This window comes from Notolabrus celidotus, chromosome 22 (assembly GCF_009762535.1).
Source record: "Notolabrus celidotus isolate fNotCel1 chromosome 22, fNotCel1.pri, whole genome shotgun sequence".
Taxonomy (NCBI): Eukaryota; Metazoa; Chordata; class Actinopteri; order Labriformes; family Labridae; genus Notolabrus; species Notolabrus celidotus.
The window spans coordinates 17,751,313-17,769,375 of NC_048293.1; the positions used below are offsets into that span (position 1 = coordinate 17,751,313).

General features: G+C 40.6%; 2 protein-coding genes and 1 long non-coding RNA gene across 8 annotated transcripts in view; 2 read left to right on the top strand and 1 right to left on the bottom strand.

Moving 5' to 3' along the window:
• Positions 1-9,730, bottom strand: part of btbd7 (BTB (POZ) domain containing 7) — a 25,308-nt gene extending 15,578 nt beyond the window's left edge. Inside the window, exons 1-3 of one of the 2 annotated variants that reach the window (XM_034675812.1) lie at positions 9,357-9,730; positions 6,705-6,833; positions 449-677 (exon numbers count right to left, since the gene is read on the bottom strand). In XM_034675812.1, coding sequence (XP_034531703.1) covers positions 449-530 — 82 coding nt within the window. In that variant the 5' untranslated portion in view covers positions 531-677; positions 6,705-6,833; positions 9,357-9,730. The remainder of the gene's footprint in view (positions 1-448; positions 678-6,704; positions 6,834-9,356) is intronic. The other variant, XM_034675813.1, reaches the window with a different exon arrangement.
• On the top strand, positions 9,217-13,659 carry LOC117806762. Of its 2 annotated transcripts, XR_004629745.1 has the most exons (5): positions 9,217-9,341; positions 11,172-11,296; positions 12,474-12,581; positions 12,690-12,789; positions 13,457-13,659. It is a non-coding gene; the product is annotated as an uncharacterized LOC117806762 (long non-coding RNA). The 2 variants fall into 2 exon arrangements; XR_004629746.1 differs by lacking the exon at positions 12,474-12,581.
• Positions 13,660-15,137: 1,478 nt separating this feature from the next.
• Positions 15,138-18,063, top strand: part of LOC117806729 (protein unc-79 homolog) — a 37,819-nt gene continuing 34,893 nt past the window's right edge. For 3 of the 4 annotated variants that reach the window (XM_034675765.1, XM_034675764.1, XM_034675766.1), the window contains exon 1: positions 15,138-15,368. In XM_034675765.1, the coding sequence (XP_034531656.1) occupies positions 15,347-15,368 (22 nt within the window). In that variant the 5' untranslated portion in view covers positions 15,138-15,346. The remainder of the gene's footprint in view (positions 15,369-18,063) is intronic. The other variant, XM_034675763.1, reaches the window with a different exon arrangement.

Genomic DNA, 18,063 nt, shown 5'->3' on the forward strand with positions numbered 1-18,063 from the left:
AATACAAGATTGTTAGGATTCTACAGCTGTAGAAATAGCTTTTCAAATCCTTTATCGGCCTTTCTTTATACAACAGAACATCCACACGGTAGGAACGAGTGGATGCATTGCTTTTTAATGCATTTGTGTCCATTGTAAGTCAATGGGGCAGTTCAAGAGCCCTCATGAACAAAAACATTCACCCTCTGCACGGCTAGTTGTCGTGGAAGCGGGTCAATCTGATATAGAGTGAGTATGGCAATGCTAGACCTCCATTGTGTGATTTGTAGCAGAGCTGCGCGGTGCCAATTTGGGTTCAAGAGTGCCGTTTTACCACTTAACTTCAGTTTAGAGGAGAGTGGGAAATCATACGTTACAGCCAACCCCTGACAGAGATAGTTCATTATTTATAACTAAAGATACTAACTATCATTGCACTTTAGATCAAACCCCGGATAAAAGCACCCACCTATAAAAGTCTGCTGTGCCTGTGCATTACCCCCAATGCGTGGGGAGCATGAATGTGGATAGCTGGATCCATTGGCACCCATCCTCACTTCTCTTCACTTGCTATTTGGGGGTCCCCCCTCTTGCTGAGTCATTCTGCTCAGACAACCTTTTCCTCTCAGTCTTGGGTCTTTCGGTCAGGCACGGATCCTCTGAAGCGTCCTCAGAGCCTCGGGCCCAGCCTGCCGTTCCTGTTAGGAGGGAAGATGAAAGAACAGAAAGAGCAGACAGTGAGACGGTTTTGTTTAAAGTTGAAGCATTAAGACTTTTTTCAAATGCTGCTGAGTAATATCACACAGGGACTTCACCATGGTGAGCTTGGACCGTTGGACCCTGTCAGAGATGATAAATGACCAGGAGTGCCAGTGTTTAAGAAGCGTGTATCACTACTCATCCTACAGCTTCTGTCACATGGGTCCGAGAGCAATATGAATCAAATCTGTGTTGACAACATCACAGCGCTGATATTATTGCTGCAAGTTATGTCAAGGTTTCATTTTCAGAGTTGCAGTCTCCATTGAAACTCTGTATCCAGATCTGTATCTATAACCTTCAATGAGGCTTACACAAACTTCCCCTGCTCTCCTCTCAGGAAACACTGACCGGCAGTCAACTCGTCCATTTTATCCATTTCAACATTTGTACTCTCATAAATATGTTAGACGCAAATTTTCCAATTCAGTGTTTATAAAAGGTTGCAGCATATAATTATCCTGCATTTCGTTGGCAATTCACTAACCAAGGGTCCTACCAATTAGAACCAAGCAGCTTATTTTTACATTCCCTTTTAATTATGATTGAAGCATCAACAAAGCTCGTTTTCAAACTTTCGGATCTCATGACAGTCCATGCCCGGCTAAGCTCTGCAATTCTTTTCATTGCTTAAAAGCGGTGTGTTGAGGGAAATATCATGTGTGGATATAATCTCGTTACATCATGGCACATAGGGTGGGCAAGTATGACAACATTTACACATGATGTCTACATTCAGAGATGTTGCCAGGCTATAAATACAGCTGTTAAGCACTTACGTTGGGTGATGCTGGGATTTTATGTAATTTGTGCATCGAGGGGATGAAATTATTCCTTGGCTCATCCAACTAATTGAACCCCTAAAAAATGAGGCAATCAATCAGTGCTGACCCATAAACAGCATTTTCAATGTCAGTGCTACTTGATCATGTGTGATGAGTAACACTGCCTGAAACACATCCACATCCATCCATTTGCTGTGCCGCTTATCCTGTTTGGGGTCGCGGGGGGCTGGATCCTTTTCTGGCTGTCATTTGGCGTAAGGTAGGGCACACCCTGGACAGGTCACCAGCCTATCACAGGGTCGACATGAAGACACAGACAACCATTCATGCACACACTCATATCTATGGGCAATTTAGTGTAACCCATCAACCTGGTGAGCATGTTTTTGGACTGTGGGAGGAAGCCGAAACTCAACACTCCCCACAGAAAGGCACCTGGGGGATTCCAAACAGGAACCTTCTTTACCACTGTGCCTGAAACACAATATTTTTTAAAAATCCCCTCATTTACATTCTATCTGTGCAAACAATCAGCATGTAAACAAGTGAGGGCTCAGACAGAGCCCTGAGTTTATGGGCGATGCATAACACCCATTTAGCTAATCAGGTGAGCTGGCCATTACTTTACATCATAGACTGTATAAAACATGAACGTGGTATCTGTGACATCACCCATCTGTTTCTGAAGCGCCGTTTTCAGGCCAATTGCTGCTGTCGAGCGATAATGACAAAAAGAGGCGGGGTTTGAGCCTCCTAGCCAACAGCTACAGTGTTCCCGCCTGTCAATCAAGTCAGCTGTGCCTCTCATTGGAAGACTCGTAATCTCAATATCTTTGAAATTGCCGCGTTAGAACAAAATTCACCCCCCTCACAGTGTGTGCCGATCGAGAAATGAGCTATCCAGACTACACTCGCCTTTTGTACCAGGTTGTAAACATGTTTATTTCTGCTGTAAAGATCGGCTTTTTTGAATTGGTGTGTATGTGTTCTGGTACTTCCGAAGTGGATCCTTGGTGAACTGCAGTTTTTAGCACTTACGCATTGGACTCATATTTTTAGACCGGAGGTTGCCGCTTGCTTTACATCCAATTATTTGGGGTTAAATAATATTTTGTTGGTGTCTGCAGGGAAGGCTGGCAGAGAGAGGAAGATGTGGTTGAAGATGTTGATGAAGAGCTTGTCATAAAAACGGTAGCCTTTCTGTTATTTAGATGCAGGAACACAGACATGTTACAAGAACTACACAGGGTAGCAAAGCTCAGTCTGCAGGGACTTCATTTGGGAATCCAGGAGGTACGCTGGTTCAATTATAGGCTAATGCAGATAGGATCCTGTTTGTGCATGTGTGTGTATTTCAGCCCAAGTGTGTGTGTGTGTGTATAGCATGACTCAACACCAGAGTGAAAAAATTGAATTCCCCCTCAGGGATTAATCTCCTTCTCCCAAGCAGAGCGATACAGGAGCTCTATAGGGAATATGCACTCTTCAATATTTGTTTATACATCTCATGTCAAATTGCCATCTCCTTAGCGAACAATGTTATTGCTGTAGCTTCCTGCAGGCCGACATTCTTCTCTGCTTATTTTGGCATCACCGTTTTCAAACGATCTCTTCATCACAGAGAGCATTTCAACAGTTCCCTGCAGGAGAGACACAGGTGTAAATAATAAAATTAGTGATGGCTGATCTCCATTTAGCTGCATCAGTTTCAGGGGCCTGATTTTGTGCATGCTATCAAACTGTCAGGGACACTCTGATACAAGAGAGCAGTCATGAATGTTATTAGTAACACCTGCCCCTTTTTTCTTGCCATGACAAGTCAGAGTGGCTTCTGTAGAAAATGCCTCACATTTTCTGATATCTGATATCTGATATCTTTAATGCAGGACTTAATCCATGTCACGCACCTTAATGTGATGCTGATTTTGCAGGACAAGCAATTACATTATTTAGGTCACTGATTTAAATGGTTCGGTCATACCATAGACTGTATAAAATATGGACGTAGGATCCGAGACGTCACCCATCTGTTTCTGAAGCGCTGTTTTGAGGCCAACAGTCGGCGGCAGCCATATTGCTGCTGTCGAGCAATTGTGACGTAAGGAGGCGGGCTTTGAGCCTCCTAGACAACAGCTACAGTGTTCCCGCCTATCAATCAAGTCAGCTGTGCCTCTCATTGGAAGACTCGTAGTCTAAATATCTTCAAAATTGCTGCATTAGAAAAAAATTCACCCCCGTACAGTGTTTGCCAATCGAGAAATAAGCTATCCAGACTACACTACACTGTAAACATGTTTTTTTGTGCTGTAAAGATCGGCTTTTTTGAATTGGTGTGTATGTTGTTTCCGGTACTTCCGAAACCAGCCTCAAACAGATTGTTGATGAACTGCAGTTTTTAGCACTTCTGCAATGGACTGGAATATTTTTAGACCGGAGGTTGCCGCTTGGGTCACTCACACACTCACACACTCACACACACACATATATATCTATAACAGAAAAGGCTGCGACAGAGGTGAGACACTGTGAACAGCTTCTCACAGTCGTTTCCTCTCAGCCACAAGGCCCCTTCGAAACTTTCCTCCTCTCCCCTTTGAACTGTCACTGGCACTAACAGTCTCACAAAACAGGCCACTACATTAACTAAGCACACTCTTAATCATCAGGCTATAAGACACAAACTGAGTACATCTGGCGTCTTTGCTACCAGCGAGCAGATTCAAGATCAACATTATGAGATTATTTCCCAGCCAGAGAGACAATAACGCAATAACTGTATTCCAAGACGCGTAGATTTTGTGGAACTTGCATGCGTCTGCCCTTTTCTATATTGAAGAGACTTGAAAATGAGTTCTCATTGTTCTGGACCTTTGAATGACTTCTAAAAGAAGTCATATGTGCTCTCTACTCTATAAAAGAGCAGACAGAGAACTTGAGAGTGATGGGATCTCCGTTTTATCTTAGCCTGCAAGTTTTTTTCTGCTTACCATACTAATAAATCACAGTGCCTGCCCCTGTAGAGCAGCACTCCACAGCCTCCCAAGGGTTCAATGGAAAACCACAGCCTCTTACTCCACCGACACACACAAATACTCACCAAGCAGCCACACTGGAGCACTCCAATAAAAATGTTGGCTGATCTTTATTTCATTAGACTGCTTTAAATAAGCCCCGTCTTCACAGGGAATTCATTTGGACAAAATTAGAAGTTGAATTTGAATATGTAGGAGTGAGGAGGAAGCCCTTGAGATATATACTGACTTGTTTACAAAAGAAGGTGTAGGGGGTGGAAGAGAGAGAGAGGGGGGGACCTCAAAGGAGCAGAATAAAACAAAGCAGCCAACACATCAATCGAACAACACGCTGACTTCCAGCTAAGCAGGCAGACTCACAGCGTTAACTCATTCAAATGAGCGAACCAAATTTAACTTCAGCTGCAGTGCAGAATTCTAAAAGCATAATTTAGGACAGCAATTTCCCTGAGACCTGACTCACTGTTCAATAAGAGGCATCTCCACCATAATCTCTCTGTGATGTTGGAAGTTAAGACACTTTTCCGCAGTTTAGGCCGAAACAGTGAGCTGCTCTGTTGTGCTCGGGCTGGGAGCAGAGGAGGGCAGTGCCACAGACGAGAGGGGAGGGAGTGTGGGGGCAGACGCTGGCCGAGCTGGACTACATGTCCCTAATGAGAGGTGACAGGAGACACTCCCTGCCCCCCACCTATCTCTCTCTGCAAACAAACACACTCATACACACACGCATATGCAACCTTTCTAACGTTTCACCTGGCCTCAGTCATTAAGTTCATTTGGTTTAATTCCTTCTGCTGAGGTTTGAAAGAGTGAACCCCCAGCCTCCCTCAGAACATTACCATACAAAAAAATGCCCTGCACAAGAGCTGGACCGATGTATTATTCAAATGACAGTCAGGGCACTTTATCAATCATTTATGTGGATTTCCTCATCACAGTGAGAGAGGAAAAGGGAGCCAGGAGGTATTTGGGTTTCCTTCGCTGTTAACAACGCCACATTTCAGCAGCATGTTATTATTTAGATGCAGGTTTTCACAGGTCACCCCTCTTTAAACAAAACTCTGCTAATGAAACACACTCACAGCAAATGCTTTGAATCAAAGTGACAGCGGTAATGAAGCTTCATCAGCGTGACAAGACTTCAACTATCAAAAGTGATGTGAAGAATTTCACAGGCAGTGTAGCAGATGATTGAGAAATTTCTATTTCTTGCTTTCTGGTGACTGTGGATCACTTTCTGAATACTAAGACGTGCATGGCTTTGCTAGGACGGCATAAAGAACCAAGGAGCTACAATCTCCATCGAACCTGTTTAAATCCTGATTAAATCAACACCTTTTGATGGCTATCTTTTTTGGACTCATTGACACCGCTCCTTATCTTCTAAAGAAGAGTCGTCAGTGAGACAGTATCAGGCCTGAATGAAGGTGGCAACTACCAACCACTTTTCATGTCCTGAATGAGTCTAGTTAAATTTCATTACAGCCAGATATCAAAAAGGTATAAAAAGAAAGCTGTATAAGCGTCAAAGCTCTCAAATGACTACTCCTCATTATGATTTCAATATTGAGTTTTAAAAAGTGCTGTTATCTGATGAAGTCCTGTCACACTGTTCCCAGAAGAACTGCAGAAAAAAAGACTTTCTTGCCTCTTCAGCAAGAAAAAGAAAGTACTTTTTTACTCTTATAAAAATATGTAATCAAATTAAGTAAAATAATGCCTCGTTATAGTTGTATTTTTTAAGTTCAGGAGAAAATGTTTACCTCTAAGTTCTGCTGTATTAAAAGCTGTTCAACACCGTGAGGGCAGAGCAGGCCATGATGTACTATGCTAACCGAGCTGGACAAAAATACTGCGTCAGACAGTAATTATAGACCGTTTGACTCTTTAGATATCTGATACAATCAGACGCGCTCCAAAAGGGTCATAATACCCAATGCAAGGGTTTGCAGAAACCAGAGCGTCCCTAACAGTGTGACCTCCACAATGTTGATATATCTGCATGCATCCCATGGCATTACCTTAAAGTGGACTGCAGATGGAGAAAAAAAAGAGAAGAAATGACCCCCTCTATCATAATAACAATGTCATATTTCCACTAAAATGATAGCTGAAGAGACAAATTTCAGCGGCAGAGCAGAGTGCTTACCTCTGCAGTGTTTTTGCCAGCCGGGTCAATCAGTGTAACAGTTAATCAGGCCATTGGACTGATTACAGACTCTGCCAGGAGAGCTACAGGAAGCTACAGGAATCAGAACAGGCTGGAAACAGCAACACACTGAAATGACAGAGACAGACAGAGGAAACAAAAGTCCCCACAATGATGACTCATGGTGTGCAGCCTCTGGATTAGCCCGTGTCAACCAACAATAAGAACCACAGTGCTGCATATTTGGCATTTCATGGACTAAATTGTGGGCTGGTTGTCATGTTTTGCTCTGGAGGTACTAAGGAGACACAAAAGGTGGATGTCACCAAGTATGCTTCATGTATATTGTGTATTTCTTCTTCTTTTACAATATGAGGATGCCTTCAGTTACAAAGACTGAAGGGATGACTGACAAGCTCTAGGCCAGCGTGCAATACAACCCTGACTGAACAGGGGGGGCATCTTCTCAATAAAGAAATGTTAAGTGCACACACTGGTTACAATACAAACACAGCCTGACAGCCAACCTCCAGAGAATGAATGGTAGACCAGGAAACAATAAGAGCTTATTTTAAGTGTGATGTCAATGCTCCTTGTTGAGTTGTCCGAGTGGCCAGTGCAAACAGAAGTCAGGCCAAAGTCCAGCTCATTCAGGGACTCTGTGGCAAGTACATGCAAGCTCACGGCCTTTCATGACAGTCATGGATGTCTGGGCATGTAACTCTGATAATGACATGTCATTATACAGCTCTGGGGGCACTAGAACTTAACCTGTTGAAATGACAAACCTTGATGCTGGAGAGGTCAGTGAACGCACCGTGTCATATCAAATACAGACAGAGGGAACAAAATGCTGAATCTGAGCTGAAATTCTGTGAGATTACTACAGGATTATCACTGTGTGCATATGGCTCTTGCACACTTCACCTCAGGATGATACTCACTATTTTTATAAATATTGGTGCACAAAATCCTTCAGATAGCAATGCATAAAAAATATTATTTTCCTTAAGATCTGGAATCCTGTTCTGGATTATTTACCTTCAGATCTCAAACATACACTGTTACTGTTGAAAGGCCAGTACCCTTCAGAGTGGAAGAAAACATAACTACATAAGAGATGATGAGTCCAACATCACTTTTCATGCATTCTTCATGGATGGGAGTTGGAGGACAACTTATAATGTGCTAATACTTGTGTTTTTTGTTGTTGTTGTTTTTTTCTCTCTCTGCTTTTTGTCTGTTTGTTTCTTTTGTCTTTGCTAATCTTACTTTTTGACATGTGTCGTGTCTTTTTGAGTCAACGGCCTGTTATTATTATTATTTTATTTTTTTGTTTTTTGTTTCTGTGCTTGGGGGAAGGGGTGACAGTACTAGGGATGCACCGATCCAACTTTTTAGGTCCCGATACCGATATTGATACCTGGGCTAGTATTGGTATCACCGATCCGATCCTGTGTTGATTTGATCATCTCTATTCCTTAATGTGAGGATGGAATTATGTTTTGGCAACTTCAGGCTTTTCTGACTTGATGGTGAACTGTACCTGGTGCTAAACCAGAGGCTGGAATCCCTTAATTTCAAGGATTCGGAACATTTAAATCCAATACCCTGTCCGTGTTTTCACACTTTGAGTCCATTACTAGAAGGTTTCTTGCTTCTTTGAAGTCGGCTACAGCTGACGTAAACTTCTTCCTGTGTAGAAGAAGAAGAACTCATAGAATAGATCTGCCATATGGATCGGCGCTATACGTCAGCCCTTTGTCACCGATATCCGATCTAGCTTTTTGAGTCCGATCTAGCCAATATCCGATACCAGGATCGGATCGGTGCATCCCTAGACAGTACATATCTTTGTCTGGCAATCTGCCTTGTACACAAAATGAGCCTTGAACTGTGTTGTTTTGTTCTGAAAATAATAAAAACATATATTGAAAAGAAAAAAAAAGATTCTATGGGATGCTCATGGGAAAAGATTTAGACTTTAAAGATGACATATGCAAATAGTTGTAATATTCTCTGTTTCATTTGACTACTGGAAATGATTTTACGACCATTATAACCCAATAAACCATAATCAACAAGTAGATTATACATGCAATAAATGACAGGCCAAAGTGTTGCCATTGCCCAACCTATCAACAACTATCTGATACAGAGGCAATAAACACCAACATGTAGGTCCATCTCCAAAGTGGAAATGCATCCTCCATACATCCAGAAACTTTTCTATCCATCTACCTTTCCTCAAACAAAAACACTTGTCCCCCTCTGTATGCATGAAACAAATCAATCATTTGCAGAGGCTTTGTTAGCCTTATGTTAACGGGCAGCTATTGTTGCTCTATTGGTGGGCTACCTCTCCTCAGCGGAAGCCCTGCTTAAAAGTGCTTGTAAGCGCAAAAACCCTGCAAAAAAAAGTGCATTGTTTGTCTCAGCTGATCAAAATGGGAAGTAATGTTCAAATACTACACGAATGCACAGCAAGGGGAGTCATATTCAGCACAGCCCTGTAATTAGTAGCATATCCTAAGAGGCTAGGGTAAGCTACCTCTGCTGTGTCGCTTTGACTTTACGCCTCGGAAACAGAATTTTTTACTTCGAGCAGGATGAGAAGCAACTGTTGAGAAGAGAGAGGTCAGAGATACTTACCATGCAGTGCAGGGCGTCGAGGGCATTCTTTGTCTTCGTATCACCTCGTAGTTTTTAGGCAGCACTCCGACCCAAGTTGTCCCTGCCTGGCTGAGAGAGAAAAAATGCAGCTCAACACCTTCTTTTTCCAACTCTGCTCATTACGCACGGCTCGACGTCAAGCGCCACATTTCAGCCCCAGTTTGCAATTATTTCCACTTGCATCGACTTTCCGGCGAATTTTCCAGCATTAACTTCGACTACAAACTAAACCAGGACCGTTTTTATTCTCGGTTCGGTTCGGTATTTCCCCGTAGTACCACAACGCCTTGTTGGGTGGTTGTTATGGCCTATCCCAACGCAACCCGTTTCAAACTGGACAGATTACAGACTGTTACTTCCGGTTATTCCTTTCAAATTAAAACCTTAGAATTTTTCATTTGCATTGCATCTGTAATATGTGCGAAAGAGGATTAGAGCCAATGAGAAAAAATTTTAAAATTATTATTCTGAGAAAAAAGTCAGAATTCTGACTTTGATCCCAGAATTCTGACTTTTTTCTCAGAATTCTACTTTTTTCTCAGAATTCTGACTTCTGAGAATAAAGTCAGAATTCTGAGAATAAAGTCAGAATTCTGACATTTTTGACCTTAATTTTTTTTCCAGTGGCCCTAATCCTCTTCCGTAAGTATGTGTGTAATACATTTTGTTAATATATTTCTTATATTTTATATTTCTGATCTTTTTATTGTTTTAATCTTTTTATCTGATAAAAAATGTATTTTTAGTCTTCCAATTTTTTTTTATCTTAAAGCTCCTGTTAGGACTGGTGTATAAAACGTTACTTTTTTTTCTGCTGGGTTTGGAGAAACGGTCATAATGCCCATTGGCACTCATCGATAAGTGGAGTAATTTGAGACTATTACGAAATCTCTAAGTTTTCCACAAGCGGCAACCTCCGGTCTAAAAATATGAGTGCAATGCGTAAGTGCTAAAAACTGCAGTTCATCAAGGATCCGCTTGAGGCTGGCTCCGGAAGTACCAGAAACCACATACACACCAATTCAAAAAGCCGATCTTTACAGCAGAAATAAACATGTTTACAGTGTAGTGTAGTCTGGATAGCTCATTTCTCGATCGGCACACTCTGTACAGGGGTGAAATTTTTTCTAGCGCGGTAATTTCAAAGACATTTAGATTACGAGTCTTCCACTGAGAGGCACAGCTGACTTGATTGACAGGCGGGAACACTGTAGCTGTTGGCTAGGAGGCTCAAAGCCCACCTCTTTACTCATTGGTAAGGGAAGTAATTTGAGACTATTGCGAAATCTCTGCATTTTCCAATGCCTTTGTATCAAGCAATGTTACTATTCCCCTCGTTCCCGCTATCACGGACCAATCATAGCTAATCTCCAATCCTCTTTCCTGATTGGTTATGAGTCCGGCACTATCATGACTGCACACGCCAATCTGTGTTGGGGGGCTAAGAGGAAATCGGGTTGGGAGGGATAGTGTTGACACTCGAAGTCCCTCTCTCTGAACAGATGTTTACTCTAACAGCAGCTTCAAAATCTTGTCTTAACCCTTTTTTTTAATATCTTCCTTTCTGTCATTTCTCGTTGCTGTCACCTCCCTGCAGGTTATTGTTTTTTATTCTTCTATTCTTTTTCATTGTCTTCCTCACATTTCTCTTTTAATGTCTTTGTAATACTGTTTTGAAAAATGCTATATAAATAAAGATGATTATGATTATGATTATGATTATTATTATAAATGCATCGCGCTTTAGTTTGAAACTACACGAACTCAGTTGTTGTATTTTGGTTAACTTCACAGATTCTGAATGCTGTACGCCGACTGGTCCAGAGGCCCGTCACTACTGCTCAAAGCTGTGCGGGCGCCCTCTATCGGCCTCTTAGTGATGGTGGCAATTAATGGTCTACATTTCTTTTTTTAATTAGGTGAGTATATTTAGAAGGTATAACATATGAAATGAAGTATGTCCATCACTGAAACATTATGGTCGACAATTCAGCTGCCCAAATATAGATTAATAAAAGCCAATACGTATTTCCCTAATGAGACATCATGTTTTTTTATATTCCAATGGTGTATCTCTAATACAGGCACTGAAATACCGAATTGAACCATTATCATGAGTTTGGGCCATACAAATTATGTAAAGCATGGAACCATCTGATATATATGAGGTGCAGTTGGGGGAACTTCAGCTATAGCTACATCACCCTACACAGTTTGAGCTGGTACAATATATTTTCAATCATTTACTTAGATACTGGAGTTTCACTAGAAAAATACCTTGTCCTTTTTTAGAGGTCATTATTTTGAAAATCGTTTAATTTGCTAGGCTTCCACTGGTTGAAGTTCTTCCGGCCTCCTGTAGGGGGCGGCACAATACATCTAATGAAATGAAAACATGTCTGTCACATACTGTAGAGTAGCTTTTCTTGAATTCAATATCAGTAGACTCCAAGGTCATTTTTGTACTAAAAGAAACCCTTGGATTTTGTACTGAGTCTTTCATAAATTACATAAAAATTGAATGACAAAAATGTGACAAAGAAATGCAACAAATGTTACTGAGTCAAGCGATATAATGTCTCTCCTTACTTCTATATTTAATACATTTTAGTATTTAATTTCAGGCTTATTCAAGCAGTTAACCCCCAAATCTGTCAAAGTTGCTTGATATGAGTCAGTTTTTGGAGACTTGAGAGACTAATTTTATTGGAAGGTGTTAAATTATAACGATGATGGTCTGCTACCAGCTTGTTTGTAACTACCATGCATTTGTGTTTCAAAGATACATAAATATAATGTATTTTGTCATGATCTCTGTGCTAAATAGTTTATGCTTGATACTATTCCAAAATGTATATGAAAGAGAACTGATAATTGGATGAACCTAAGGAGTAAATATTAGATTTGTATCTCTTTACCAGTCTTGTCACTTCTTAATTAAAGCTAAAATACATGAATCTTCAAAAAGGGTCACTGTCTCTTTAAAGCACTTTAAGTTCTTGGTTGGCAATCAATTAAAACTGAAATACTGTTTCATCTTCTATTAAAACAGCTTAAAACTGAGAGGTCTTGTGATGTATGTCGTTTGACTTGCAGGCCAGAAACTTTGTCCTGATGAGAACTTGGTCATCATGTTTACATGATGGTCTTTGGCTCATGGAAGTGACTCCTCCCTGGAGCAGTGCTGGGAATTAGATGAAAGTGGTGACTAACTGTGGCTATCTGGCAGGATGAGGAGACAATCTCCACAAAATCATTTCCGTGCATTAAAAGAGAGTGACTGTTTGAGAAGAAGATGTTCTCTGTCCTCAGGAGTCGCACTCTGATCAAGTCCAGGTGGATGAAAGCCATTCAGCAAAGCCAAAGGTCAAAGATCTACAGCAAGCCGGCAAGGGACAAGATCGGGCCAGTGGTAGGACTAAATATCTTTGTTAATCAAAAGTTGTATAGAGATGTAGTTTAAAGTTAAAGATGTAATTGTGAGGTGGAAAATGTAAACACTGTATGACTAAACTTTAAAGACCTTTCTAACCCACCAATGACGCACACAGGAAAACAAAATAAGTCCTGGAAAGTCAGTATAAGATCCTTCACTGGATTGTCCTTAATGTGAGGAACTCAAGCGGACTGTGCTCCCACTCCAGCAGAGTAGGAGAGATCTTTTATTCATGTCTTATCCATAAGTTAGAGTGAAGCTCTAGCCTCTGTAAAGAGATCCCATGATGGAACTGCAACACAGTGGCCCATGTTTGTGCTGCTATGAATTTGTCGATCTGTCCCTAAGGACATAAAAAGGGTCTTTTTTCAAAGCCTGCCTCTGGTTAGAAATATCAAAGTGCTGAGGGACAGCGGGTGGGAGTATCATAGTAGGTAGATATAAACAGAGACTGTCTTATGTCATTGGATGACTCATTGAGATCAGGACCCTCTGATGTGGACACAGGTGTTACATTCTGCAGCTAACAACAGCAGAGGTTTGGGAGTAATAAAACAGAGAATTAAAGTACACAGCTAAAAAATACACTTCAGTGTCTTGTAACTAAACGTTTATGTTTGTATTTCCCTTGACTTTCTTGCAGCAATCTCTCTTTACCTTGTGTGTGTTTGCTGTGACTCTCCTCGCCCCGGCTGGATGGATCATGCATCACATCCCAGAATACCAGAAGAGACCACCTCCCCACCCCTGACCTCTGACTTTTGCATAAAAACCTTGGCTGTTACTGCGATAAAAATCTTCAGATGTGTAACATGCAATAAAAGGAGGAAACACTTTTAAATTAAATGATTTCATTGTGTAAATAATTGGATATGAAATGTGCAGAGTAATGCTTCATTTCAAGCTCTTTGGATTCAAGTGAAAAAGGTTGATTTGTGGACTGTTATGGTGGCCTAGTTTATCTTTTATTTTATCTTGTAGTAAAATCTGTTTATCGTTCAGTTACACTTTGGTTCCTGGAATATGATGAAGAACTTGAACACAAATTGCATTTATCAGGCTTAAATATTGGAATACAAGGTCATTTATAGATCATGAAAGGATAATTGTTAATTTTTGCAGATAGACCTGTTTTCACTTTAAAAAGTATCTTTTTTTTGCTGTCACAAACAAAAGGAAAAAATATAAACTGCAAAATTCATTGACGTTTAAAGAAAAGACATGATAAGATGTTATGTGATTAGGATTTTGACATTGTGACAACCATCTGTTGCATGTTTAGCATCCTTTATGAAACATAGATAACACAATATGAGAAGTATTATCTAAACCAATTCACTAAGGTATTCCCTCCTATAATCAGCTCCACAACCACTAATAGGGTTGTTGGATTTCTTGAATGACAATTTGTCAAAGCTGGATCAGTCCATTTTGAAAGGTATGCTGTGGCAAATGTTTGTCAAAAAAAATATCCGCTTCAAAGCAATACAATTCTTCAAACTGGATTCAAGTGAAAAAGGTTGATTTGTGGACTGTTATGGTGGTCTAGTTTATCTTTTATTTTATCTTGTAGTATTTTTATGCTGCCATGAGACTTTTTTTTGTTATAATAAGCCTAAACAAGCACAGAGGTTAAACTAGGTGCTGACTGCAGTTGCAGTATGTTGTTCTCAATCAAATGGATAACAGTGAACAGCTTTTGGCACACACAAACTATAAATTTAAAGGTCTGGGAGTCTGTTCTCTATAATATGAAATCTGTTTATCTTTCAGTTACACTTTGGTTCCTGGAATATGATGCAGAACTTGATTGAAAACACATATTGCATTTATCAGGCTTAAATATTAGAATACAAGGTCATTTATAGATAATGAAAGGATTATTGTTAATTTTGGCAGAAAGACCTAAAAAAATATAGTTTTTGCTATCACAAACAAAAGGAAAAAATAGAAACTGCAAAATTCATTGACGTTTAAAGAAAAGACATGATAAGATGTTATGTGATTATGATTTTGACATTGTGACAACCATCTGTTGCATGTTTAGCGTCCTATATGAAACATAGATAACATAATATGAGCAGTATTATCTAAACCAATTCACTAAGGTATTCCCTCCTATAATCAGCTCCACGACCACTGATAGGGTTGTTGGATTTCTTGAATGACAATTTGTCAAAGCCGGATCAGTCCATTTTGAAAGGTATGCTGTGGCAGATGTTTATCCAAAAATTCTCCTCTTGAAAGGAATACAATTCTTCAGATTAATAACTGCCTCATAAAACGTCTCTCGGTTTTAATTCCACTGAAAGACCCACGAAAAACGACCGCAGCACCGCTTAAAAAGAAGCCACGGCGCATAAATCCATCGCGCAGCAGAGTGGTACAATCAAGCCGCCGAGGCTGCATGAGCTGCAAGGGGGGTATGTTCACTTTTTCACGACTGAGGGAAACACACAGCGCCGGGGAGGAACACAAAAAGCACTAAAACAATTGACAGTCTTGGTTTTATGTTTCCCCAAGTGTCAACGAGATGTCTACGAAGGCAGAGCAGTGTAAGTAGAGCGGTGTATGCTGTGTGTGTTTGTCTCCTGTCTTGTCATTAGGGGGTTTGGAAACTGGGAAATGTGATTTTTTTGTTTTAAGCATGAACGCGGATGATGATGAGGAGGGGAGCTGTCCTTGGTGATGAAACCGCGGTTGCCATGGCAGGTTGCAACACGTCCTCTCACTGCAGAGGATGGCTGGAGGGCTCAGTGCTCTCGGGAAAGCCTCTGTTTATGTCTCTGTTATCACTCGGCGTGTTGTGAGGGGAACAGTTTCATGGCTAAAACGCACGGGCGTCATGGTATTGTGGTTATTTTTTTTGATTGACGTGACTGGAGAAGAGGTGCGTGCGAAAGGCGAGGTGTGCTGCTGCTCTCAAGGTCGACCTGACAGATTCTTTACTGAACAATATGGTGGCTTTAGATTGATCAATTATGTAGATTGATTAAAAAGAAAAACGACCTGAACACTGCTCTGTTCATTCTTCTTCCATCTTCTGATTTTGCTTTGAACAGGTGGAAGTAGCCTCTATGGTCACATCTCCATCCATGTTGCTGAATTTTCCCTTCACACTTTTTAAAAATCAGATATTGCTTGCTTAGATGGACATAAAACATGTGGGCAAACTTGTTTTGGGAGGCTCTTGAGGTTGCTGCATTTTGGCATCTTAAGGAGCTATAAAGGATATTGATGACGATGAATATGCCCATTGAATGCACCACGAGCAGTCATCCCTCTGTAAAAAACAACTTGGTTTTAATTCATCACGTGACAAAAACAAAAACAGTGTGGTGCTGGCTGAGTGTAATGTTAGTCAAAGATAGCTTAATGTAAACAATTTGGTATAACCATCAATTTATATGTGTTTTTGTTGGTCATATATCAGAGGGTAACATGGTATTGGCCAGTTGTTTCCAAAACACCATCAATATCGGTCTTAGGCTCCGGAAAAATGTGATATTATTGGTATGCTACCAGCTAAATAGCCTACCATTACATTGGCAACAGGTGGTGTAAGGTAAAAGTGTAATGTTGTATATAGGAAAATGTAAAAAATGTCTTCTTTGCACTAATATCAGAAGATTACAATGATGGCAAGTTGTTGAAAACCAAAACCAATACTGGTAATGGCCAGCCTCTGCTGAAATTCAATATTGGGTGACTTAATACTTAGTATTACTCATTGCACCAAACTCAAAGGCCTATTAAAACCATTGTGTGATGCTATCAAATACAATCTGTGTGTTGCTAGCAGAGTGTAATGTTAGTCAAAGATAGCTTAATGTAAACAATTTGGTATAACCATCAATTTATATGTGTTTTTGTTGGTCATATACCAGAGGGTAACATAATATTGGCCGGTTGTTTCAAGAACGCCACCAATATCAGTCTTGGCCTCTGATAAAATGCGATATTATCGGTATGCTAAGAGGCTAAATAGCCGACCAGAACAAGTTGTCTTCCTGTTGTTCAGACAAGTTAGTGTGTTACAATTATCATTACATTGGCAACAGGTGGTGCAAGGTGAAAGTGTAATGTCAGCTATAGGAAAATGTAAAAAAAATGTCTTCTTTGCACTAATATCAGAAGATTACAATGATGGCAAGTTGTTGGACACCAATACCACTACTGGTAATGGCCACCTACTGCTGAAATTCAATGTTGGGTGTGACTTAAAGCTGCAGTTGGTAGGATTGGGGTAAAATACATGGTACTTATTTTGTGCTGTGTTTGGCAAAAAAGTCATAACACTCATCAACAGCCATCAATAAATGAGGTATTCTGAGATTATGGCAAGATCTCTGTGTTTTCCTCTGCCTCTGTATCCAGCAATCAATGAATTCCAATTGCTCCCACCAGCTCTGACCAATCAGAGCCTTCCTCCTGATTGGTCCTCCTACATCATCCTGATTGAGCGTGCACTACAATCGATTTGTGGGCAGGGCTTACAGGAGCAGAGACCGGGGCCAGGGGGTGTGGTGAGAGGGAAATCTGGTGTGGAGGGGTAGTGATGACATTCCAAATCTTTCCCTGAACTGATGTTTATTCCAGGACTTCCAACAGCAGCTTTAATATCAAGTTACTTAATATTACTCATTGCACCAAATTCAAAGGCCTATTAAAACCATGGTGTGACGTTATCAAATGCAATCTGTGTGCTGCTAGGAGACTGCAGTACGAGTCAAAGGTAGCGAATGTAAGCAAATCTGCCTTTTGACGTAATCCAAACATGTATTTTGTCCAGATATTGGCCAAGATTCAAGGCTAGGTTGGAGAAGTGTGTTTCATTGTGTATGGAAGAATGAATCCGTCTAATATCAGTTAAACCCTGCTCAAGTGGTTACAATTCTCACATATTGGCAGCTGTTAAATCTATTTTGAAGTTAATTCAGCATCAAGCTGTGTAAAAAACAAACTTCTTATATTCACGATGAGAGAATCATGTGAATTGCAGCACAGGCTTTGACCACACATGCTCCAACCCTGCAGCTGTTATTTTATTTTGGGATTTGTCATTTACAGGTCATAGAGGAAGCTAAACACTACACCCCAAAGTCACAGAAACTGGGTCAGCGATCACCCACTCCAACTTATCATGTCTCTGATATCACCAGGCAAAAAATAACTAAAACATTCATACCTAAGACAGCAACCTGAGGGAATAGTCTGTCATGGTAACCAGCAAGCAGGGTCAGTGTCATC